Source organism: Rattus norvegicus, chromosome 9 (genome assembly GCF_036323735.1).
Source record: "Rattus norvegicus strain BN/NHsdMcwi chromosome 9, GRCr8, whole genome shotgun sequence".
NCBI lineage: Eukaryota > Metazoa > Chordata > Mammalia > Rodentia > Muridae > Rattus > Rattus norvegicus.
Genome location: NC_086027.1, coordinates 31,379,460 through 31,404,641, shown reverse-complemented (window position 1 = coordinate 31,404,641; position 25,182 = coordinate 31,379,460). Strand labels below are relative to the sequence as shown.

General features: G+C 41.9%; 1 protein-coding gene and 1 long non-coding RNA gene across 4 annotated transcripts in view; one reads left to right on the top strand and one right to left on the bottom strand.

Moving 5' to 3' along the window:
- Positions 1-7,483, bottom strand: part of LOC134480561 (uncharacterized) — a 69,688-nt gene extending 62,205 nt beyond the window's left edge. Inside the window, exon 1 of the long non-coding RNA XR_010054954.1 lies at positions 6,740-7,483. This is a non-coding gene — a long non-coding RNA (uncharacterized LOC134480561). The remainder of the gene's footprint in view (positions 1-6,739) is intronic.
- Positions 1-25,182, top strand: part of Kcnq5 (potassium voltage-gated channel subfamily Q member 5) — a 565,805-nt gene that overhangs the window by 487,758 nt on the left and 52,865 nt on the right. Inside the window, exons 9-11 of one of the 3 annotated variants that reach the window (NM_001134643.2) lie at positions 1,638-1,664; positions 6,634-6,690; positions 10,652-10,872. In NM_001134643.2, the coding sequence (NP_001128115.2) occupies positions 1,638-1,664; positions 6,634-6,690; positions 10,652-10,872 (305 nt within the window). The remainder of the gene's footprint in view (positions 1-1,637; positions 1,665-6,633; positions 6,691-10,651; positions 10,873-25,182) is intronic. The other 2 variants (XM_039083094.2, XM_039083095.2) reach the window with 2 other exon arrangements.

Sequence of the window (25,182 nt, the reverse complement as noted above, 5' to 3'; positions counted from 1 at the left end):
ATCCTCTCAGACTCCCTGAAGCCAAGTTCAGAACCTTTGCTTTAAAAAGAAAACCTACTTCAGTCAAGTTTGTTTTTATGAGAAGAATAATTTACAATAAGCTATAGGACGGTTTTACTTGAAATTAACTAGCTTTCTGAATGGAACTTGGTGCGATGCAAAAGACTGAGACTGCTTTACATCTGCATGGTAGGTTTCTCCTCAGCTTTCAGATTGCAGCGACTCCGAAAGAGAGAGAGAGAGCATCCACTCAGAACGTGTAGCCATTCTGCAAGTGCTCACTGAACACTTACTGTGCACAAGGTTGTGTTTCTAAGACTAAGCAAGAAGCAGTCAGGGAAATCCAGAATAAGTTAGTCTCATGGCTCAGGAACTAGACAGTCAAAACAAATATTGTGAAACATACCTCAGCTTTAAAGAGAAAAGTAGACAGGAAAGCAACTTAGGACTCATCGCGGGGGGCTATGGTGTCAACTTGACCATCACCACCACTAACAATGACATTAATGTCGCTAAATAACACTAGACCAGTGCTCTTGTTCCCCCACAGTTCTGGGGATGTGTTTAGTTGATCTCACTCCACAAGCTCATATCAAAGAGTAGGGTGAAAGACAGCTGTAAGAAACAACTCTGAGTCTGGGAGATGCAGAGAGAACTGGCACCCTGAACCCTCTTCACACCTCCCAAGGTTATAAAGGAGAAGTTTCTTTCCCTTTCCAGGTCATGGTTTTCCTCTTAAGGACACTGTACATGAGCCATTTCAGCCACCGCTATTTCATAGCTTTGTTTTAATGAGAGGGGGATTTATAGAGGAAAGTATTTCCCTGTTTTTTTTTTTTTCTCAAAATGAGGGAAGGCTACGCTAGACAAAGGGTGAGACCCAGGGAAATATGGCATTTCAAAGAACGATTTGGATATTTTAAAAAGTTGAGGGGAATTATCAAGCTGCAGAGATGCTAAGGGGTACTGTGAGAAGTCACAATGTAGACGCTATCTGATATAACGCCTTCGCGTTTAGCTGTAACACTGAGACACGCCAAGAAAACACCTTGTCCAAGCCCACAATTCATTTGCAGAGGAACTCCCTTACACCACGCCCTAATGAATGATTACAAATGTCACCCAACAATGGGCTGTAAGAGCTCAGATAGATTTTTCTGTGCACCTTATTCACTGCAAGGAAATTCATTCTTCATATAAGAGGAAAAAATTCTACCTCAGTAAGTGACTGAACGACAGTCCCAGATTCGTGCCTCTGGGGCTTGTTCCCCAAAGTCTGCCCAAGATATGGGGACTGCAGCCATATTGGAATCAGCAACACTCCGGGAGCCTTTTGCCAAAAGCTTCTTCAACCAGAACCATAGTTTCTTAACCAAACAGTGTGCGGTATTCTGCTGTGTGGGGGCAGTTCTGGACTTGCCAAGTAATGTTGTGCTGTCTCAGATCTGCTACAAAGAACATGTGTTTGAAAGGTGTACGTAGTTATTATAAATAGCATTTGCTTCTATGGACTGTACTTTAAAGGGGGTTACTTAAAGGGACCTGATTACCCCGTCTCCCATCTGGGCCATTATCCAATGCTATAAATGTACTCACTGGCTTATCATCATTTCTCTTCTGTCTACACGCACCTGAAGGAAAGAACAAGGGGAGGCAGCAAGCAGGTTTGTGATCTCTCTTCTGCTACATGTTTGTTTATAAATCAGATGCCTAACTGGTGTTTTAAATGTGCCTCATGAGTAAAATCGATCAACAAATGCAAGATGATTAAAAGTGACCTTTCACAAGATTGCCTGCACAGTTTACTGGATTTTATTGATTCTTTTTTCCCTCCTCGGGAATAGAAGCATTTTTTTTTTACCGTAACCCACTCAGTGCCTTTTAACAATCTGTAAGGCCTGGAATGTTCAGGGGCAAAATAAACACTGCCTTTGATTATTCTTGTCTGCCACTGTCCCAAACAGAAGTCCTTCCCAAGTATTCAAATGGAATTACCTAAAAGCCTAATAGGAGAAAGAATGGGCAGTAGTCTAGGATAGACTTTCATCTATTTAGGTGCTTTTCTTGAGATGAGAAATTTTTCTCTTATTTTTTTTTAATTTGGCAAGAAGTACACTAAAGACAACAAGCAAGAACCACCTGTGTGAGATATCTCCAGCCCAGGGAACAATATAGTTTACTTGGGTTATCAGTTCCACAGAGGAGAGCTCATCTTCAGGAAGAAGACCACCTCAGATTTCCCCAGATGCCTCATGGCTGCTCTGCCTAGAAAGATCCAAAGGGAATAGAAGCCAAGAGTAATAAGTAAAAAGTACCAGGAAGGGTCTTGACTGGGGAGCAAAGGCTGAAAAGAAAGTCTGTAGATCCCCACAGTGAAATATAAGTGGTAATAGACAGAAGCAACAAGAAAGGGGAAATGTTAATATTTTTCCCTGTCACTACCATTTGCTTCAGTAAAGAGAAAAAAAGGTGTTCTCATGCCCTGAGCCAGTTTCTAGCGAGGGTCTATGATGACACCAACTGTAAAATATCTATACAGTGCTTGACTGGTTGTGAAACTTCCTCTGGAGTAACAAGACTGTGTTAGCCATTTATGCATTTATACTTAAAAAAAAATTTCCAGACCAAGATGACCGTGTTGGCAGGTGCTTGACACAGTATGAGACACTGCCTCAAGTTCTCCATCTGTACAGATGAGCAATGTGTTCAGGACCCTCTCTTAAGTCAGAAGGAAAAGACTTAAAGCAAAAGATGCTGGATTTTCATGAGTGATGATTACAGAAAGTATTAGCGACCCAATGAGTTGTTCTTTCAAGGGAGATTTCTAACCAAGAAGAAATTTAGTCTTTGGACCAAGCCCCATCTTTGCATAGACATCTGAGAGTCGAATTTACTCAGTGATATTTAAAAGGCATTGTCTCGTAAAGATCTATCTACAGCTTACCCAGAGGGTAATTTTCTTCAGAGTCTAATAGCATGGGTTGCAGAATAACTCGTGGAGAGCGTCAGTTTTCTTAGTTTCATCCTCCAAAATGAAACTGATAGCCAAAGAGGAAATTATAGGTCATGTACAAATGCTTGAATAAATATGGCCTCTTTGGCAACCCCAAGACCATGGTCACCTTGGGCCAGTAATAACAAAAGCAGAAGACACATTTCCCAAAGTTAGTATATCAGAAAAGCTATCATGTCTCTCTAAAATGTTAAAATCTATTCAACAGACCTGTGAATAAGGTTGGTAAAGATTCACTTGTAGATTTGATGTGTGCAGAGCCACCCAACCAGGCCCATGACTCGAAGAACGACATGGTGAAATTCTTTGCTTCTCTGCATGCATTGAACATTTGGCAAAAACAACCTTGAAACCAGTCGTATATAGCACCACTCAATTTCTCAAGCTTCCTATCCCCGCCCCCCCCTAATTAATTTATTTACTTATTCACTTTACATCCTGGTAGCAGCCCCTCTCTGCCTCTCCTTCCAGTCTCACACTCACAAGCCCCCCTATTTCTCCCTTTCCTTCTCAGAGAAGGGGAAGCTCCACTTTGGTACCTACCTGCTCTGGGACATCAAGTATAAGCAGGACTAAGCACATCTTTTCCCAATGAGGCCTGACCTGACCAGTCAGTCCAGCTAGATGAAGGGGATCCAATGGCAGGTATCAGAGTCAGAGACCGTCCCCTGCTCCTATTGTTAGGGGACCCACTCCCCAATTATTTATTGCATCTCTCATGTAAAGTAATAACAAAAAATGTGCTTAATAAATTATTCTTGATTGGAAGAATAAAATTTCCCCAACTCCAAGTACGTTTTTGGAAAACACAACCAACAAGAAGAACAGATGAGCTCAGCACTTACGAGCACATACCACTCCAAAGAGGACGCATATCCATATGCAAGCATCCATGTCAGGGGGCTCACATCTGTAACTGCAGCTCCAAGGGATCCTCCACATTCTTTTCTGGCCTCTTTAGTCACTGCACTAAAGTAGCTCACATGCCCGCAACTACACACACATATACATATAGTCAGAAATAAATCATTAAAGACAAGATACTGCAAGAACTATAGGAAATAAGCTTGAAGCTCTTTTTTCCTTTTTTTTTTTCTTTTCTTTTTTTCGGAGCTGGGGACCGAACCCAGGGCCTTGTGCTTGCTAGGCAAGCGCTCTACCACTGTGCTAAATCCCAACCCTCCTTTTTCCTTTTTAAATTGACACATGCTATAAAAAAAATGATATGCATTGAAACTCCCTTTGTATTTATTGCCTTGGCTTCTCCCATGTGCTCCACAGACAAGAGAATTTATAATATTGCAATAATGAATGCAGAAAGACTATCGTTATGGCAATGACAACACCACCCTCATAAGAAGTAATCAATCTGTCCTTACTGAAGCAAAATATCCACCACAGAAAATGTGTTTATAATGAAGCTCTCCCTTGGAGAAGAGCAGTTCTGAGTTCGGGATAATGTTAATTAATGCTTGACCTCATTTCAAATGAATGAATTAATGGGTAATACCCAACTGCAGAGCCTTTTGCTGACTTTGTGGTCAGCCATTTGGTTATTGATGTGGTTTAGATAAACAGAGCAGACAAGTGTCAGCCCCAGGAGGAGCTGATTTTTCCTTTAATCCTTTGGATACCTCAGAGTCTGGAATCTACTAAGTCCTCCCTCTGGGTCTTTCCTTCTGTTAAAAACCTCAGATGAGCTCAACACTTCAGGCAGCACCTTTCTCACAGGCAGCCAGCCCCACCGCTGAGGAAGAGCCCTGTCCTCAGATGACACCACAGGATGTAAATGGACAGAGGTCAAACACACGCCACCCTTGATTAATTACGCTCACTGCTTTGGGGTGTTCTTGTTACAAAGAAAAGTTTGACTGTCTGTGAAGTTGAGATACACTTTAAACAACATTTATTACACCCCAGGCTAAGAAACACTGTGATTGATACATTTTAATTCAAAACTGCAAACAAAAAGATTGAAGAGAAGTTTGTTTGTTTGTTTGTTTGTTTGTTTATATATAGCTATTGCTCAACTGGATAATGATGAAAATAATGTTTCTTTGGCTACTTTGAATACAGAGTCAGGAACCCTCTCCACTTAGACCATAGCTCCATCTTGCTAAGCATTATTATGACGCTCTTCCTTGCCCTATCTTCCCATTGGAATAGTTAGAATCGAAAACATGTGTTGATGTGTTTATTGATGCTCTTCTAATTAAGTCTCCCTTAAGTAAAACTTCCAGCTCATTTTTAAGTGGGACAGTCCTCCTCTCAAGGGAGTACATTGTCATTCTCAGAGAAGAGTTTACATGGGAATCTGTCTGGTTACCCTACCTCAGTATTTTGACCTAGAAGTCCTATCTTTCCTCCCTTCCCCCTTGACTAGGTCATCAGAGAGTGGCCAGCAAGCCATTGCATTGATATAAGAAGGTTTCATTTCTTCCCGCCTACGTTTTTATCCAGACAAGAGCAGATGGTACCCACTGAGACTGGGGAATTAACTGTGAATCTCACTGCCTCCTTTCTGTCTTCCTGTGAGCAATGGCATACTGTGTGCCTGCTTCAGTTACACAGCCATATTTTTTATCTACAAAGCACCCCTAACACTGCCTCTAGACAGCCAACTATCTAAGATTGCTTTAGCAGGCACCAGTGAGGCTGATTTAACATGTGTTAAGGCACAGGTATCTTAGGGCATTATACTGTGGCCCATTAAGTGCTTTGTCCAAACCACTCCAGTGTGTTCTCACCCAATTGTGTGACTCTTGGGAAAGAAGTCGAGAACGCTTGAGGAAGAGACTGTGTGTTCTTAATGTTTCTTCTGCTTTTAGTTTGTTTTGTTTTGTTTTTTACTACTTTTTTTTTCTTCCATGGATAGTGAATGATCTGCATGTATTGTTAGGCTAAACTCAGTGAGACTACACTTGATTTTCCTCCCCCACATATTCATATTAAATAGAATCTTTCCATCCATTTGCGTTATTTATAGAAGGAAAGGGTTTGCTCTTTTATACACAGCCAAGGACTTAGTAATTACACAATTGTTTTCATCTTTATAAACTATGGATCTAGAGTCCTTTCTCCTGTTTACTTTTGAACAGGTATTCAACCTGACACCTGTTTACCTACACACTAACTATAACTTCAGCTCCACGCAAATCGTGTGTGTGTGTGTGTGTGTTGTGTGTGTGTGTGTGTGTGTGCATGCGCGCGCACGCACGTGCTTATCTTCAAAAATACTGTTATCTGGTTCATTGATTTGTGGAAATATTCATTCTTAAATTTCCTGAAATTTTGGCTCCCCATTATTTATCCTATATTCATGGATATTCATGACAGAAGTTGCCCTACTCTGCAACATTATTATCCCCGTTTCGTATGAAACAGACCCTGACATGTATTCCCATCATTTGTAATGCTTACTTGTAATCTAACTATTACAGCCTAACCGTAAGAGCAATCTCGGGCAGCACAATTGAACGGCAGAGAGCCTGCTGCTTATGTATTCTGTCTACTCATACAACGTCAAGTCAAATGGCTTGTCTTTAGAAAAAGAAAGCCCTCAGCACCACGCTGGTGGAGAAATGCTTAATAATACACTGCTCTATCTCCCTCACTCCTAGTAAGTTCTGTAGTAATAAGCAGAAGTTCTTCAGAATGTACACCTCACGGAAGCAGAGGTACCCAGCATCCCAGCTGTTGACATGAGATTTGAGAATGCCAACTAACCTCAGGTGCATGACCAGGTTACGCCGCCACGACACCTGGGCCCCGTTCATAGACTCACTCTCCTAGGGACATCTTGAATGACGTCCTCAGCGCGCTTGTAACTTTCCTTGTTGCTTGTTGCCTGCTTCCGGAACTCCATCACTGGGACGAAATCCATACATAAAATCAAAAGCAGGCATAGTACTGGCGGTCAGCCTGTTGGCGCCTCCTGGTGGCTGCTCAACTGCTAAGCTGTTGCACGCGCTGGTTTGTTAATGGCTGGGTTGCCATATTGTGCCTGAGGCGACAGTTTGTAGGGTGCTTATCCTATGAAGGGCTAAAACACTAATTGTGTATAACAATAGCGGCGGCAGAGTAAGCCCTAGTGGATTACTACGGAGTTAGGATGCCGCAAGATTCCCTGGCTGGGTGCATCTAACAGTTGAGTGCATGCCGGGCCACGAGAGTGATTTGGACAGCTGCTTCCAGTGAAGGATGAATTCCCTTGCAGAGCAGTTCTGCAGGCTCCCCTGGGCATGGTGCTCAGCTGGGAACATGGAATTGCGTACTAAGAGGCTCCAATCAATGACCACTGTGACCTTTTGGTTACTTTCTCCAGAGACAGACTTACTTGTTCTCCTGGGGATTATCCTTGGCGAGCTTTCTTAAAAAAGTGCTGTGACAGAAAAATTTTCCTCAAAAGTCATGTTTTAAATGTCAACAACAACAAGCAAAAAAAACAAAAACAAAAACAAAAAAACAAAAAAAAAAAAAAAACAAGAAAGTAATGGAAATGTTTATGTCCTGGTGAAATGTCTATAATTTTAATTGATGGGTGGTTTCTATAACAACCACCTAATCAGTTTACTAGACATCTAATCAAGAAGCTCTGTTGATTTCCAAAGGGGAGACAAGGCAGGAAAACCAATAAAAGAAAACTTTCCATTAGAGGGCACGCAAACAGAACTTTTCCTTGAGAAAAACTCATTGCGTGTTAAGATGCTGCTCTAAACTTCCATACTCTCATGTCAAAGGGAAAAGAAAACATCACATTTTCTCTGTTTTAGCATGTCATCTATTGAATTTACTTTAGGTTTTGGCTTGGTTTGGTCTAGTTTGGCTTGGGCCTTTGAGACAGCATCGCCCTTTACAACTCCCGTTGGCCTGGAACTTGCTGTGTAAATGAGCTGGCCTTGATCTCACAGAGATCAGCCTGCCTCTGCCTCCCGAGTGCCTGGATTAAAGGCATGCGCCATAATCTACCATACATTGCTTGGATTTAAAAAGGAAAAAAGGACATTAGCAAATCTCTTTATAGTTTAAAGATGCTAAAGAGGAAGGGTTGGGGAGGGAGATGGCCTGCCAGTTAAGGCCATTGGCTATTCTTCCTCAGTACCCAGGTTAGATTCCTAGTACCCATCTGGTGGCTCACAACTATTTATAATTCCATTACCAGGGTATCTTGTGTCCTTTACTGGCCTCTGAGCCCCAGCCATGTGCAGGGTTCACAGACAGACAAAGCGTCCATATACGCAAAATAAAATAAATTTAAAAGAAAACCAAGAAGGAAATTAACATAGAATTAACCTAGAATTAACGTATCAATTTTTAATGTGTGTAGATTTAAAGAATGTTTCACCGATTCATAGAGATAATGAGGTAATGAAATGTCACAGGGGGTGATTCTTAAATACCTTCTCAACATAAATAAATCAGGGGAAATCTGAAGTTTTACTTTAGAAATTTTTAAGCTTTTTTAAAAAATGTAATTCTTTAAAAAGAGAATAAAATAGAATCTATATTAATTTCATTGCGATGTTTTTTTGTTTTTGTTTTTATTTTTGTTTTTTACCTGTTTCCTATTCATTCAGTTGGGATAGGAAAGAGATACAGTGTTCTAGCATTTAAACATCAGCCTTTATGTAACTAGCATTAATTCCAGTAAGGTAAGAGACGAGGTCAAACATAGTGAGAATACTTGGGGCGGTGGCTGTGTCTACTTGAGCCAGCCATGTATCAAGATAAAGGTTCAGAAGCAGACACGTGTTTGCCGAACTGGATCATCAAAAATTTAAATTTTAATGGTGAAGACACACTGAGACGTTTTAAAGATTGGAAACTTTTATGATCAATATCTCTTTAAGAGAAAGTGGACATTTTTCACCTATATCTCTTTGACAGGTTTCTCTTGGTAATTTAAGGGTTTGGGGTGGTGTGGGGGACCTAGTCTGAATATAATACTGTGCGCTCTTGAACTGTTTTCTCTTGCTGTTGTTTAATGTAATCTATCATTTAATCATACATTTGTCGAGATAAACCCTGTGACTGATGGGACGGTTGGACAGAACTCTTGAACTCACGTGACCTCACCACAAACCTGCCCAGCCTGCATGTGCCTTCAGCTGGTGTGCTGGAAGCGGCTGTGTCTGCATTTGGGGACAGGAGGTGTCAGCTGCATGCTCAACTCCTTTAGTGCTAACCAGACTCTCAGGCCACCATTGTGCACGATTCGATTTGTTTCCATGTACACAACTTCGCCTCAGACACGGTACCTCTTTAGAGCGGCAGGATGTTGAGTGACTAGGCGTGGAAAGACAAATGTCACTACCTCTTGTTAGCTACCAAACACGCACCCACTAAACGCATTTGCTGTTGGCATCTGCAGCTGGGGACCGTGGATACTGCGGTAAGTGGAAAAAGACGAGACCTTCACTCGGTCTCAGACAGTCCTCTGAGCACGCTGCCTCCACCCCCCATGAAGGCTGAAGCATGACTCACACGAGCTGTGCTGAGCGACTCACCCTCAGATCCATTGCCGCCTTATTTCTTCAGTCCCTGAAGAGCACTGGGCCCTTCACATTGATAACTGTGTGTTGCTTTCTAATGAATAGCACGGTGCTTTGTAAGTGAAACAAGAAACAAATGTTGGGGCAGGCAACACTCTCCACAGTTCATTTGATTCCTATATAAGATATATATATATATCTGTGTTACTCCTGTCTTCACATTAGTCAGAGACCTCTGCATCCCATGTCTCCACTGTCTCCATAATCCCTACCTGCTCCCCTACCACATCACAAAAGACACACATCTTAACCACGAAAGGGTAAAGACGCATTTGGAGTTTGTTGTTAATACAACCTTGATCATCCCACGGCAGCTTGATCCTACCCTAGTATCAGGGAACAGAATGTTTAAACAAATGTGATTTTACTAGTAGCTGCCACGGCAAATCAATAGCTTGTTTCCTAGCAGGAAGTTGCATTAGCGAACACTGCATCTCTTTCTGTCAGTCACCTCATTCATTACATGTCGAGGCTGCCCCCACCCCAATCCCTGTGTAGTTTCTTTTTCCCAAGAATAAAGAACATAATGTCAAGTGTCATGTGTTTAATACATGTGTGCCGTGCTGTCAGTTGCTTTGAGATTGCATGAATTTGTGGGTATCCTCATCTTGCCTGGGATACACAATGCATGCTGAATGTAGGTACATCATCCCTGTCTACCTATAGAAATACTTAGGGATTCCAAAGATCTCCCAAACACACAAGCAAAAGGAGCTCAACAATGGAGGGGAAAGCCGCAACCACCCAACAATTTTTAAAGTGAATTCCAAACTCCTTTTGGGTTACCTTCAGTGAAGTCGGGTAAAAAAGTGCTCTACCTGGTCTTTTCCCTTCCTGCATAAATCCAAGGAGCATGCATATACTTGTAAGAGTGAGAATGATCTCAAATGGACACAAACACCATGGTTAAATAAAGTTCTTTTTTTTTTTTCGATAGAAAAAAAAATCTATGTCTATGCTCCTACTTGCTGAACACACCCTTGCCTATTGAATGTAAATGGCCTCATGCAGTTTCATCCAAGTATTCACCCCTGCGGAATTAAAGCAGCTTGTTGCGATGGAATAACCGTGGCTCTGTTTCCCACAGTCAGAAGCTGAGCTTTAAGGAGCGAGTGCGCATGGCTAGCCCAAGAGGCCAGAGCATTAAGAGCAGACAAGCATCGGTAGGTGACCGGAGATCCCCAAGCACTGACATCACTGCTGAGGGCAGCCCCACCAAAGTGCAGAAGAGCTGGAGCTTCAACGACCGAACCCGCTTCAGGCCCTCACTACGCCTCAAGAGTTCCCAGCCGAAGACGGTGATAGACGGTAAGCCCGGTGTTTGCCACTGTTTTTAGCCTGATATGCTGCTCGATTATGAAATGATTGGTTCTCTGTGGTACCACTGAAGCTGCCAGGTGGAAGCATCCCCAGGGAAAGAAATTGTTTATTCTTCCTGGAAATTTATTTGATGCTCTGGTCAGGTGTACAAAACATGCGTTAGTTTTGAGAAACAACTTGGGCAGCTGAACGTATAGCTCAGAGAAGGCAAGTGTCTGGAAATAGAGAACAAGGTTAGGGTTTATCATGGGCAAAACCCTGGTATTCATGACTGGTGACACATTTTTTTATTTAAAAAAAGGATAAAGAGACACAGGGAGGGAGGGAGGGAGGGAGAGAGGGAGGGAGGGAGGGAGGGAGGGAGGGAGGGAGGGAGGGAGGGAGGGAGGGAGGGAAAAGCCCTTTTGTCAATTCTTCCCTCTTACCTACACTACATTTCTTTCAAGTTCACCATGACCTCCTTGATGGTGTGTCTGCTGTGTGTGGCCAGCCAAGCCCCAAAGTAGAAAGACTAGCACCAACCTTGTGAATATCCTGAAATGTGAGATTGGTACCCTTCTGGGCCCAAGGAAAATGGTCTTCCCCCTTGTCCCACAATCCATCTACCATACACTCAGAGACTGCTCTTTGTCTTAGAGCCCTCCTGTGCAAAGCTCTGCAGCCTTCTAAAGATGAATGAAACTCTCTCCCAAGAGAAATTAACCTATTTCCTCTACCGCCCCACGTGGCACAAGGTTTCTTGCCAACCTTTTATTGACTGACGCATAATTTTCATGTTTATGAAATACTCTCTCTTTTTTTTATTTAAAAACTATCTCAGTTTTTCTTTTGAGTGTGCCCTGCCTTGGGATCTCTCACACTGGGCAAAGCGCCAGAATCGACTAGCCTCTTCCATTAACGCTACAAACTGCAAAGGTCACCAAGCCTTATACGCTCGTTCCCTAGCATAACCTGTGTTTTCCCAGGCCCTTAAAGCTCCAGGGATAGGAGGAACAAGCAGAGGTCATGGCTGCAGTGATTTTAGGTCCCTGTGGTGAACCCCTGGAACCTCGGACTGACAGCCCCTCCCAGCTTCCTCAGAGGTCCTCGGGGACCTCCCATCCACTCTCAAGTGAACAGCACGCGTCCTTCCTTCACACTTCTTCGCTCTCTGTGCCCCTCCTGGTGTCACGTTCCCCAAATAGACTCCTAGATGATGACCTGACACGGCCCCACCTGGCAGACATGATGGCTCCCAGCTCAGAGGCAAGGACATGCCGATCCTGCTATGCCTTCACCTGTTGCTCTGCTAAGCTGGGAAGCGTCTTGTCCTCCGTGCCTTGTCCTCCGGTGTCCTGTACGCCTCATCTATCCACTTGAAGCATCCCGAGACACTGCTAGCACAGATTCTCAGTGTTCTCTTGTTTCCATATTTTGCATCCTAGGAGGAAATTCCCAGATACCTTTGGGGTAGTTGCGTCGGGAGACCCTGGTAACAGGCTTTCTGTTGCGCCTTGAAAAAGACTCACTAATAAAAATGGATGTATCCTTTCTGCAAGATGGTTTGGCAAAGAGATAGCAAAACCATAGCAGATGCCAAACATTAGTCGCATCCACCTACCGGCTCCCTCTCCAGATGCATGAACCAGTATCACACGTTGAAAATGATTCTTACTGATATGAAAGGGAACTGATCACAGGCCAGACAGCATGATGTATGCCTGTAATCTGAATACTTAGGAAGCTGAGGCAGGAAGTCATGGATTCAAGGACAGTCTAACCTACACAGCAAGACCCTGTCATAACTCCGGCAGATATGTACCCTTACATGTATATTACAGGTGCTGTGTACACAGATTTGTGTTCATGTGGAAAACTCTGGGAAACAAATGAGATCATAATTTCATCACTTCCACATCTTCTTCACCTGTATTTTTCAGTACCTGTTACAATGAACATGCAACCCTGTTGTAATAAGAAATCCAAGCAGGACTTTTGGTAGATTAAAAAAAAAGATCCCTTCCATACACCATCTCTCTCTCTTCCTCCTACTCTAGCAGCCCTTGAACTATTGGGTACCAAATATCTCACTTAAGGATGATCCTTTCAGAGAGGTGAGAGGAGTATCTGGTATCTGCAGTGGGCGACCCTTCACTCACCGCATACATGGATCTCCCAAGGATACTTAACAGCAGAAAATACAGCTTGTATTGAGTTGTTATAACGAAGCACCTCCCTCTGGAGAATTTAAACAACAGAAATTAACTGTCTCGATATCCGGGGCTATAAGTCTCAGCCAAAAGTGTCGGCAAAGGTGATTTCTACTAAGAGCATCTTTCTTTATGGTCCTTCTGTCTTCACATAATCTGTTTTTCTCTAGCTGTATGTGTACTTTTTTTTTTGGTATGGAACATGAATCATATTCGATTTAGACCTACCTTAATAACTTCATTATTGAATTAATCACTTCTTTAAATACCCTGTCTCCGAATACAGTAGCATCTAGAGGAGTGGCTGGATGTAAGGATTTCCACACACGAATTGGGAAAGGCAAACACAGTTCAGCCCCTGTCAGATCTCCTGCTTGTATAACAGGTTCTCTGGCTGACTGAGGGGTTTACCTGTCTTCCACCCTGACCCCAGGCTCACTCTATACCAAGCACATAATTATTACACATTGCTATGGGCCCTTATTCTGAGAACATGAAGTTTTAAACTTTTCTTTGTCTCCTTGCTGTGAGGTTATGGTTGGCTGAGCACATTTAACTATATGTTAATAGAAACTAGGTTTTGAAGAACATAGAAAATGAATTCTATGTTGTGCTGCTTATCCTGAAAGAAAGGGAATTTCTAAGACTTATTAGAATAGGCACTACCTATCCTAGCATCTTCTGTTTCCCCAAAGGTATCTCAGAAGTCAGATTTTTTTTAAAAAAAAAATTTAAAAAGACCTATTCTTTACCAAATCACAGATTGGAAAGGTCTCATGCCATACACTTGCTAGATCATTTCATACAAGTGCAATTCTGTTTGCTCAGAAAAGAATTGCCTTGCCCTGCCCGAGCCCCTTCTCAATTGATTCTGAACTCCCCAAGTGAAGGCAGGACTGATTGCTGCCCTGTTGAAGTAGCTCTGAGCGCTCCTCACCGGCAGGAGATGGTAGCTCCTGACTCCTCATTTAATCCGATAGCCAAGAGTCTTTACTTATGATTTAGCTTGAAATTGGATCTTGGAAATTTTCAAGTACATTTTTTTACAGAAAAAAAATAATAAAGTAGCTATCAAGTAAATGTGGCCTTCAATTACATGTATACATTATCTTCAGTGTCTCTCCAGGTTAGGAGTCTGTCTAAAATCCACTTATTGCCCATGGAATATAATACGTAATAATGCTAGAGCTGACTCCCAATTTTCCCAGGTCCAGTCATGTGTTCGCTTCTGGAGCCTTTTTCCGCCGCTTCTTCACGTTTCATTACCCATTAGCATCCTCAAGGAGCCGGCATGAACAGAAGGAAGAATAATGGGAATCCAGATATGCCTGTGACTTAATAACTAAAACCTACATGTAAAAAAAAAATCAGCCTTCTCTGAATATCAGCTATAAACCAAAAACAAAGATTTCACGGCTAATCTCTAAGTGTGAACATTTCCTGATGACTCGGGTGTAATGTAATGACTCCTGTGCGAGCTTATTAAATATCCACTTGGTTTTCTTTGTTATGGTCGTCATAAGACTAACCTGTAACAGTTAAGAAAGCCACTCCAGGGGTTAGTGGTGGTGCACACCTTTAATTTCAGCACTGGAGAGACAGAGCCAGGCAGATCTCCGAGTTCGAGGACAGCCAGGTCTACAGAGGGAGTTCCAGGATAACTGGAGCTACACAAGAAACCCTATCTCAAAAGAAAAAGAAAAAAGAAAGGAAAGGAAAAGAAGTGGCGAGTAGCTGGCAAATACTGAAGCTAGAAATGTACAGATGGTAGAGGAAAATCAATTCTAAGAATATTTACTATATATTATCGTAGTAAATATATTTTAATCACGATTACTTGGATGGTACCTCTTAATCTATGCAACCCTATGATAACTGACAGAAATGCCCGCACTTTAATAGTTTTAATAGCACTCATGCCTCCATATAATTGTAAAGCTCAGGTAGCCATAAAAATGGCTTTATCACAAGACTATAAGATTACAATGAGAGAGGTAACATCTGTCAAATCTTCTGTGACATATTGTTCTAACTGCTTTAGCAGTAGCAGCCCTGTGTCATGACATAGTAAACATTTCTTTTTTTTTCTTTCTTTCTTTTTTTCTCCATCTTTATTAACTTGGGTATTTCTTATTTACCTTTCAATTGTTATTCCCTTTCCGGGTTTCCACGCCAACATCCCCCTAACCCCTCCCCCTCCCCTTCTTTATGGGTGTTCCCCTCCCCATCCTCCCCCCATTACCACTCTCCCCCCCAACAACCACGTTCACTGGGGGTTCAGTCTTGGCAGGACCAAGGGCTTCCCCTTCCACTGGTGCTCTTACTAGACTATTCATTGCTACCTATGCAGTTGGAGCCCACGTGTATAGTCTTTGGATAGTGGCTTAGTCCCTGGAAGCTCTGGTTGGTTGGCATTGATGTTCATAAGGGGTCTCTGAGCCCCTTCAAGCTCTTCCAGACCTTTCTCTGATTCCTTCAATGGGGGTCCCATTCTCAGTTCAGTGGTTTTCTGCTGGCATTCGCCTATGTATTTGCTGTATTCTGACTGTGTCTCTCAGGAGAGATCTACATCCGGTTCCTATCAGCCTGCAGTTCTTGGCTTTATCCATCTTATCTAGTTTGGTGGCTGTATATGTATGGGCCACCTGTGGGGCAGGCTCTGAATGGGTGTTCCTTCAGCCTCTATTCTAAACTTTGCCTCCCTATTCCCTGCCAAGGGTATTCTTGTTCCCCTTTTAAAGAAGGAGTGAAGCATTCACATTTTGGTCATCCTTCTTGAATTTCATGGGTTCTGTGCATCTAGAGTAATTCAAGCATTTGGGCTAATATCCACTTATCAATGAGTGCATACCATGTGTGTTTTTCTGTGATTGGGTTACCTCACTCAAGATTTTCCAGTTCCATCCATTTGCCTATGAACTTCATAAAATCATTGTTTTTGTTAGCTGAGTAGAAAATGAAGGCTTAAAAACAAATAGCTAGCCTGAGACCTAGCATTTATAAGGCACAGCACTGTAGCATGTGACCAGCCAATCCTATGTCACAGTTTTCACGTACACACATAGCTAACGTGGGCTCCAGGTAAGTGTGCTAACTGTCCTTTCCTTTGTGCAACCCTTTTCTGTTTCCACTCTTAGCTGGTCCTTGCTTTCATTCTTCTATGTCCCTTCTGTCCAGATTACCCATGCCACTAAGTCACGTTTCTTTGTCACCATCCCATCATCTCTTTCTCGAAGTTCCAGCCACCACAGACACAAGCCAGCATGCATGTTTTACCATGCTTAGCATGGCTTCTGCTTAAGGGGAAAATACAAAATGCTATCCTTTTGTGCAATACTCAGGATACTGCTGACTGCCAGGGAAGGTATTTGACCATCACCAGATGTTTGTGAAAGACTGATACTGTCTAGACGCAAGAAGAAAGGAATCAAAGGTTAAATACCTTCTAAATGTTGGGTTCCCTTGAGTATTGTCTATTTGTTCCTGCCACGACTGATATCTCTCCTCTCTTCTCTTCATGTCCCTATCGCTCCTTGGGTAACATATCATCATGTGTACATTTGGTTGTACACAAATCAAGCATATCAGAATACCTTAAAAGATAAGGTGATTTATATTATACCATCGTAAAGGAGTTTGTAATGAGAAAATTGGTATTATTCCTTTTTAAAAAATGTTTCTTTTGCGTTCTTTTGTTGTACAGAGTGATGTGTTGTGCCAGAAATTCTCATTAACTGGTATGGTGGTATTCTTGTGTGATCCCAGCAGGGAAATCAGATTTTCAAAGCTAGCCTCAGCCATGCAATGTGTTAGAGACCAGGCTGGACTACATGAGATCTCGAGACCCTATCTCAAAAGAGGGAGGAAGGGAAGGAGGGGTGCCCTGGAGAAAAGACTCATTGCTTAAGAGCATTTGCAGAAGACCCAGGTTCTGTTCTCAGTATCCACATGGTGACTCACAACCATCCCTAACTCTAGTTCCAGAGGATCTGAGACCCTCTTTAAGCTTCATGCACTGTATGTATATTGTATATATGCATACACCTAGACACATACACACTTAATATGAATTGATTTGTTAATTAATTAATTAACATTTTGAGATAGAGTCTCACCATCTTGTGGTCTAGCTTACCTGGAACTCATTATGTGCACACCAGGCTTCCCTTGAACTCATGGAGATCCACCTGCCTGTTTCCTTTGCACTGGGATTAAAGGTATGTGCTACAACACCCAGCTAAATAGATAATTCTTTAAAGCAGAGAAAGACATCTCCGTGCAAGTATAGCATGTACTCTGTATAACTTCTCTACATTCCCTGTCACCTTCAACTGCCACTAATCGCCTTCATTTTCCCAGATAGTTCTCCTTTTGGGTCATATATCTGTATCATTAAATCTAGACTGTGCCTATGAGAGAAAATATGCGTTCTGGACAGAGACAAATCTACAGTACCCATGCTAGCAGTTTCAAATGGATGGGTTTATTACACAACAAACAAAAGAGGAGGAGGGAGAAAAACAAGCAGCAAGCAGTGGATAAACGGGAACAACAGATAATGAAATGTTTTCAGGTCAGTTTATAGCATTGAGCAGAGATGACTGGGTAACCCGAGAGAACAAGAGCAGCTTACAACATCCAGCAGAAAGCAAACAGGGAAGCTGAGGCAGACAGAGAGGCTGAACTTTCTCTTCACAGATGAGCTCTCAGCTTCTCTTTTTCACTATGGATGTTTCTATCCCATGGGATGGACGGCAGTAACCTTTTCTGGAAAACGCTTCACCTTCCAGCAATTTCTCAAGGATGCAATGTTTTCAATACCCTTAGCACCGTTCGCTGTTTGCTGTGGTTAGGGTGGGGTGGGAGGGTGCAGTCTGACCCGACCTTCGTTACTTCTTTTTCTGCTAGTCTGGAATTCGGTTTGGTGTTGTTTCTGAAAGTCCTAGAGATACGTGTTAGGTTATCTGTTTAGGAGCTGTCTGATTTTTAAAATATGCTTAACGTTATAATTCCCCCTCTCAGGGCTACTTTCATGATATGGGTTCTGAAATACTGTTTTCATCTTCATCAGATTCCAGGATTTTACATGGCCCACTAAGTATCAATGTATTGTTCAATATCTTTAACTTCTATTTTCTGTTCATCCCCTTGCAGTTAATTGCTAGATCTCCTCTTGTGACAAAATAGAATACACAAGTTTTTGTTTTGAATTTTTTTGTTTGTAAGGCTTGCTTCATGGGGGCTGGAGAGATAGCTCGGGGGTTAAGAACACTGACTGCTCTTCCAGAGGTCCTGAGTTCAATTCCCAGCAACCACATGGTGGCTCACAACCATCTGTAATGGAATCCGATGCCCTCTTCTGGTGTGTCTGAAGACAGCAACAGTGTACTCATATAAACGAAATAAGTAAATCTTTTTAATTTTTTTAAAAAAGACTTGCTTTATGTCATTAAATCAAAGAAAGGTAGTCTATAGTGGTGAAGGTTCTAGAAGCTGCTAAGAAAATGTGTATTCTTTTACATAGACTATTCTATAGATGCAGATGTTCTGTAGATGCCCTGTGATCCATAGGGTCATTTAACTGATATTCATTTGTCCTTGTTATTGTTGATAATTTAATGCGTAAGTGCTGTAGTTACATGATGATTTCCCAGGTTTCCTCTTCATCTCCAACTCCCCCTCCCCACCCCTCTAAAATTCATGACCTTCATCTTTATTATTGTTATATTTGTGTGTGTGTGTGTGTGTGCATGTGTGTGTATGTAAATACAACCTGCTGAGTCTATTTAGTGTTGTTCATATGTGTATGGACTTAGTGCTGACCATTTGGGATTGGATAACCTCTTAGGGGGCTCTATCGTGGAGAAGATTCTCTCTCTTTGTTAATATTTTAAATCTCAATGCCTATGAATCAGACTATGGTCATCCATTTTGAATTTGTAGAAGTCAATTCATGCCTTTATGCCCTGTAGTGTTTGCTTTACAAAATTGGTTGTGCTAATGTTCAGGACATATATGGTTTTACTTGTTATATCCTCTTCATAGATGTGATGCTGCCATCAGTGGATCATGAATTCCCATAGTTTGTGTTCATCATGAAAAGGCATTTTTCCTTCAAGGACAGTTTTGCTGGGTATGATAATCTGGGTTAGCAGTTGCTTTCTTTCAGTGCTCAATACACCATTCTACACCCTCACAGATTTTAGACTTCCTGCTGAGACACCTGCTATTAATGTAATGTCTTTATATCATAAGAGTAGACACTTCTCTTGTAGCTTCAGTAGTCTTTGCTCTGTGCGCTTAGTGTTTCAAATACAATATATTAATATATAAAATATATAAAATATTTTATATATTATAAATATAATATATAAAGTATTTTAAATATAATATTGTGTGAGAAGTGTCCTTTCTTTCATCTGTTTGATGTTCTAAATACATTCTAGGGACAAAGTTTAAGACAATTTTATCAATAGTGTTGAATATATTTTACATGCCTTTAGTTTACACTTCTTCATGCTCTATTCTTGATAAGCCTTGACTTTTAATGCTGTCCCAGAATCTTGCATGTTCTACCCATATTTTGTTTCTTCCTTTAGTGTTGCGTGAATTTTCTAGTTCTCCTGCCTTATCTTCACGCCATGGTATTCTATCGGTTTCATCTAGTCTGTTGGTGAGGCTTTCTCCTGAGTTGTTCCGCTTATTGAGATATTTGCCTCAAAAGTTTTTTGTTTATTTTTTTTCAGTGTTTCTACCTCCTTGTTCAATCCTTCTTATGAAAGAAAGTATCTTCTACTTCATTTGGCTGTTCATTTATGCAATCTTTGAATTAATTTAAGCATTTCGCTTTTTGATTAGGTTGAGCACCATTATAATTGTACTTTCTTAATTCTTTGGGATTTTATCTACCTCACTTCCATTGGAATCTGTTATAGTAGTACTGTTAGGTTTTGAGTAAATTGTATTGCCTTGATTTTTTTCATAGTTCTTGAGTTCCTGTTAGGACTAAGTCCTTGTTTGGATTTGTTTTGTTAATATAATGTATTTTAATGATCTATGAAGCTGACATCCAGGGCTGACTTCCAAAAGCAAGTCCCCAGAGGCTCCGTGAAGGTGGTCTATTTAAGCTGCTGCTGACTCAACAGTCAAGTGTCATATGTCTGCCAGAACTCTTTCCCTTGGAAGCTTCCCTTCTTATATAACAGGAACCTCTGCTGGCCACACTTACCTTTGCAGCCTGTGGGCTCTTTTATATGCTGTTGATGAGGCTTCCTACTGAGTTGTTCAACTTGTTGAGATATTTGCTCCAAAAGTTCTTGCTTAATTTTCCAGTGATTCTATATCTTTAATCAATCTCTCTTTTACATCCTGTACCTTCTTCCTTACTTTTTTTCAGCTAATTATTTATGCTGTCTTTGATGCTCCCAAGACTACTGAGTTCATACACCCTGAGTGGTTGGTGATTTTTCCTATGAACACAAACCAAACAACAGCATTGAGAACTGCATAGGTGGATCTGTTTCCAGAACTCCTTGCTTGAAGGATGAGTCTGTGGGTGCCAAGTATTTAAATGGAGCTTCAGAATTCTCAGTCCCAGTGGCAAGTAAATCCTTGGCAATCTGTGAGTCATAGATTAGGTTTTTATTGATCCAAGATTTCAGAGTCCACAGTTTTCTTCAGGGGTAGATACAGCTCTTTGTCACTGAGGGTGGGGTTACAAACCACTGTGCACTTCAAAGCCTTAGTTTTCAATCCTTTCGTCTGAATATGTAATAATACCAATGTCCAGCCCTTACCATCCCTAGAACTCCTTCTGGTGGCTCTCTCCCACCCTGTGGCTGGGTCATGACCTCTCATTTGATTTTGCCCATAGATATCTTCACTTCTTCAGGGTAGAAGCAAAATGGACAAAAGAGTTCCAAGCAATTTGCAAGATTTCTAAAGACAGTTTTCTTTTTAAAAGCCACCTTATATCTGCATTCCTTCTAAAAAGTGCTATAGCTTATCCATTCACAACTTACTTTGTAAAAGTTTTACAATTCAAGAGAGTAGGGCCAGTATTGGCAGCCATGAGTTAGTAGCTCGATTTGAGATCAGACTTTCCTAATGTGTATGATCCAGTGGGAGGGGAGCTACATGGGATCATACACATTATAGCTGAAGCTCAGGGTCGAAGGATTGGATATTGGAAAAGCAGCATAAAGTAACTTCTAACTTAGTTCAGAAAATGTCTTTAACTTCAGGTGAGAAAAATGATTTTATCCTGTGTATTCTGCTCATGTATATTTTGTTCATCTCAATGACTAGTCCTCTTAATTAAGTTTTACATATATATATATATGTATATATAAGTTTTACATATATGATATATATAATGTTATGATTACATGTACCTTCCATTATGCAATTTAGGCCCCTTCTTTCTCTCTCTGAACACTTTCTTCTGTCCCATTAGCTCCTTTGTCACTTTCATGATTTTTTGAGCCACATAAATATATTTTGAGCCATAAATGTATAAAAATATGAGCCAATAAAATCTATTTAAAACTGCTTACATAGCATATCTAGGGGTTAATTTTCTTAAGATTAGGCAACTCAGTGGTGGACAAAACTGAAGAGAATCCACTTTCTCCCCACGGCAATCACTAATTGCCAGTAATTCCTCAGGAAGGGATGGGGACTCTTTGATGGTGGCCCTGTCCATGGTAGAATGTTGAAGAGCCCAGTCAGGTACAGAACCTATGTGGATATGCATGGGTGCTCTGTGTTTGTGATTTCAGTGGCTATGTCATGTCTAGATGGTGGTTTCCCTGGCATTGCTCCCATCCCATCATCTGTCTCTTGAGTTCTTTCCAGTCCCTCCTCTTCAATATCCCCCAGGTCTTGGAGAAGATGATATTTACGTATGAACACACATCAGCCCCTTATTCTCAGCACATTGACCAGCTGTAAGTCTCTGGGTTACCCTTCAGAGAGAGAGAGAAAGACACAGAGAGAGAGAGAGAGACAGAGAATATCTCTGCCCTCTGGTCTAAGGTTAATTTTTTTAATTCTATTTAATCTTATTTTTTTACTCCAGATTTTATTCCCCTCCCAGTCCACCCTCTGACTGTTCCACAACTTATACCTCCCCACCCCCCTTGTCTCCATGAAGATGTCCACCCACTGCTCTACCCCCACCCCACCAGTCCTCCATGGGGCCTCCAGTCTCTTGAGGGTTATATGCATCTTCTCTGACTGAACCCAGACCAGTCAGTCCTCTGCTGTATATGTGTCCAGTATCTCATATCAGCTGGTATAAGCTGCCTGGATGGGGATCCAGTGTCTGAGATATCTCGGGGATCCAAGACCGCTGGTCCTCCTACAGGGTCACCCTCCTCCTCAGCTTCAGACTTTTCCCTAATTCAACCACAGAGGTCAGCAGCTTCTGTCCACTGGTTGGGTGCAAATATCTGCATCTGACTCTTTCCGCTGCTTGGGTCTTTCGGAAGGCAGTCATGGTAGGTCCCTTTTTGTGAGCACTCCATAGCCTCAGTAATGGTGTCAGGCCTTAGGACCTCCCCGTGAGCTGGCTCACACTTTGGGCCTCTCACTGGACTTCTTTTCCTCAGTCTCTTCTCCATTTTTGTCCGTGCAGTTCTTTCAGACAGGAACAATTATGGGTGAGGGGTTTTTGATTTAGAAGAAATTTTTATAGAATGTCATTAGTCAAAACAACAGCAGTAGGTTCCACCACAATTTCTTTCGATCAGAAAGCAATTAATTACTAACAATAACTCCTGCTGCTTTCTTTTGCCACCACCATCACCCAGAGCATAAATAAATAAAACACTAGTAATGGCCCCTGTAAGCATCCGTGCCTGGAAACTGAGGATGAATTTTCTCTTCCAGCAGCCTAGATACCAGCTTCCAGCACTGGGAATACTAGCCAACAGGGAGCTTCCAGCTTGATTTCTCCGTCTTCTAACCAACTCGTGTGGTGTCTTCAGCAGTAGGATCTTACCATCTAATTCTGGAAGGCAGTTAAGAGAAATCATCGCAATAGCCTGGGCTGTTTTGAGAGGTTCTGGGACACGTCTAGCCAACAACTCATAAAAGAGGTGTCCTTAACTTGACATTGAGCTTTTAGTTTAAAAACTCATGAATTTCAGAAGCAATGTTTTCCACCCCTGTAGCGTACTTTTGTTCAAAGCTCTTTTTTTTTCATACTACTTTTTTAGTTAGCATATAAAGTAGGAGGCTTCCATATGGCTCTTTCGTACATTCTTTGTTCCTGTTATCCCTCTGTTACACTCCCACCCTTTCCTCATTCTCCGGATCCATCTTTATTTACAGTTTTTCACACCTATCATTCCCTACCCTCCACTGTCATAGACCTTGTCTTTTATGTTCTTCCCCTCTGAAGGCCTCCCCCATCCCTTGACTCCTTTCTTGCTTTCCCACCTCCACAAATACCTTAAACCCAGACATCTAAACCTCCGAAGCTAGGACCCACATGTGAGAGAGAATACAGTGCTGGTCTCTCTGGGCCAGAATTACCTCATTCAGTATCTTTTCCAATTCTATCAATTTGTCTTGGGGTTTTGCTGTTGTGAACAGACACCACAACCAAGGCAACCTTCTAAGGACAACATTTATTGGGGCTGGCTTACAGGTTCAGAGGTTCAATTTTCACAAGATGGGAGCATGGCAGCATCCAGCCAGGCATGGTGCTAGAGGAGCTGAGAGTTCTACATCTTCATCTGAAGGCCCCTAGAAGACTCGAATCCTCAGGCAGCTAGGAGGAAGCTCTCAAAGCCCCCACCCACAGTGAAGCCCTTCCTCCACCAAGGCCACACCTACTCCAACAAGACCACACCTCCAAATAATGCCACTCCCTAGGCTAAGCATATTCTAACCACCACACTATTCCATTGCAATTTTACAATTTCACTCTTTTTACACATGCATAAACTACCACTGTGTGTATTACTGAATTTCCACCATCCATTCATCAGTTGATGAACATGTGGGCTAATTCCATTGCCTAACTCTCATAAATAGAGCAGCAGTGAAGATGGGCATGCAGCCATTCTCTGTCACGGAATGGTGACTCTCTTGACTTTGGCTTTGGTTTAACGCAAGAGCCAGATATAGAACAGACGGGTCCCCTTCTGTTATCTTCTGTTAGGGGCTTCCTATGAGACAGAGAGCACAAACTATCCTAACTCCTTGAATTTGAAAGGGGCAAGTGGGCAAAGGAGAGACTAGAAAAAAACGTAAGTTAGTGGAGAGACATGAGGGCATTTGTAATCTGTGTACTGGAGACAGAGACACAGGAAGATTGCCAATCAGAGACCAGCATGAGATAAGGTCCTGTCTCTAAACAGCAAAAATGAGTTGAATGAATAATAAGAATATCAACTGTGCACCCCCTCACTGTGTTTACTCTCTCCACCACCACTGAGAAGCTGACTCAGCTGACTTCCTCTCCACCCCATTAGCAACCCTGGGGGTATTTTGTCCTTTCGACATTGCCAATTATGATTAGCTGGGTCATACCTAAAAGAATCGTGGAAAGGTCAGAGGTATATCATGGTTGTGAGCACTTACCTAGCATGCACAGGACCTCGAAATGAAAAACCCAAACACAAATCTCCTATGCAAAGTGCCAAAACCCTCAAATCCCTCTGAAAGGAGTCTATTCTACATACTCAACCTGTACTAGCTGGGGGGAATTTTTCCTCCATGCAGTAGAAATCACACAGTCTCATCATTTTACCTGTGACTACTGCATGCACATGGACTTCAAGGTCACTCTGCCTTCCACACTAGTTTTCCAGTAGCACTTTCTTTTGTTTGTGTTTTTCTCAGATTCCCCACACTGACATTCTAGTGTTTCCACAAAATGCCAACAACTGCAGGTTACGTTTTCCGTGACTTTCTATAAGGATGACCCAACTTTGTGCTGATCTTGATTATAATATTCTAGTGCAGATGGTACTGCTTGTCACTCTGTGAAATTAACCAATTACAGCTCTGCACTGTGGTACAATTATTTCATGATGTTTTAAAACATCTGTAAATATGTAACTCTGGCTGCCCAGGAACTCATTGTGTACTCTAGGCT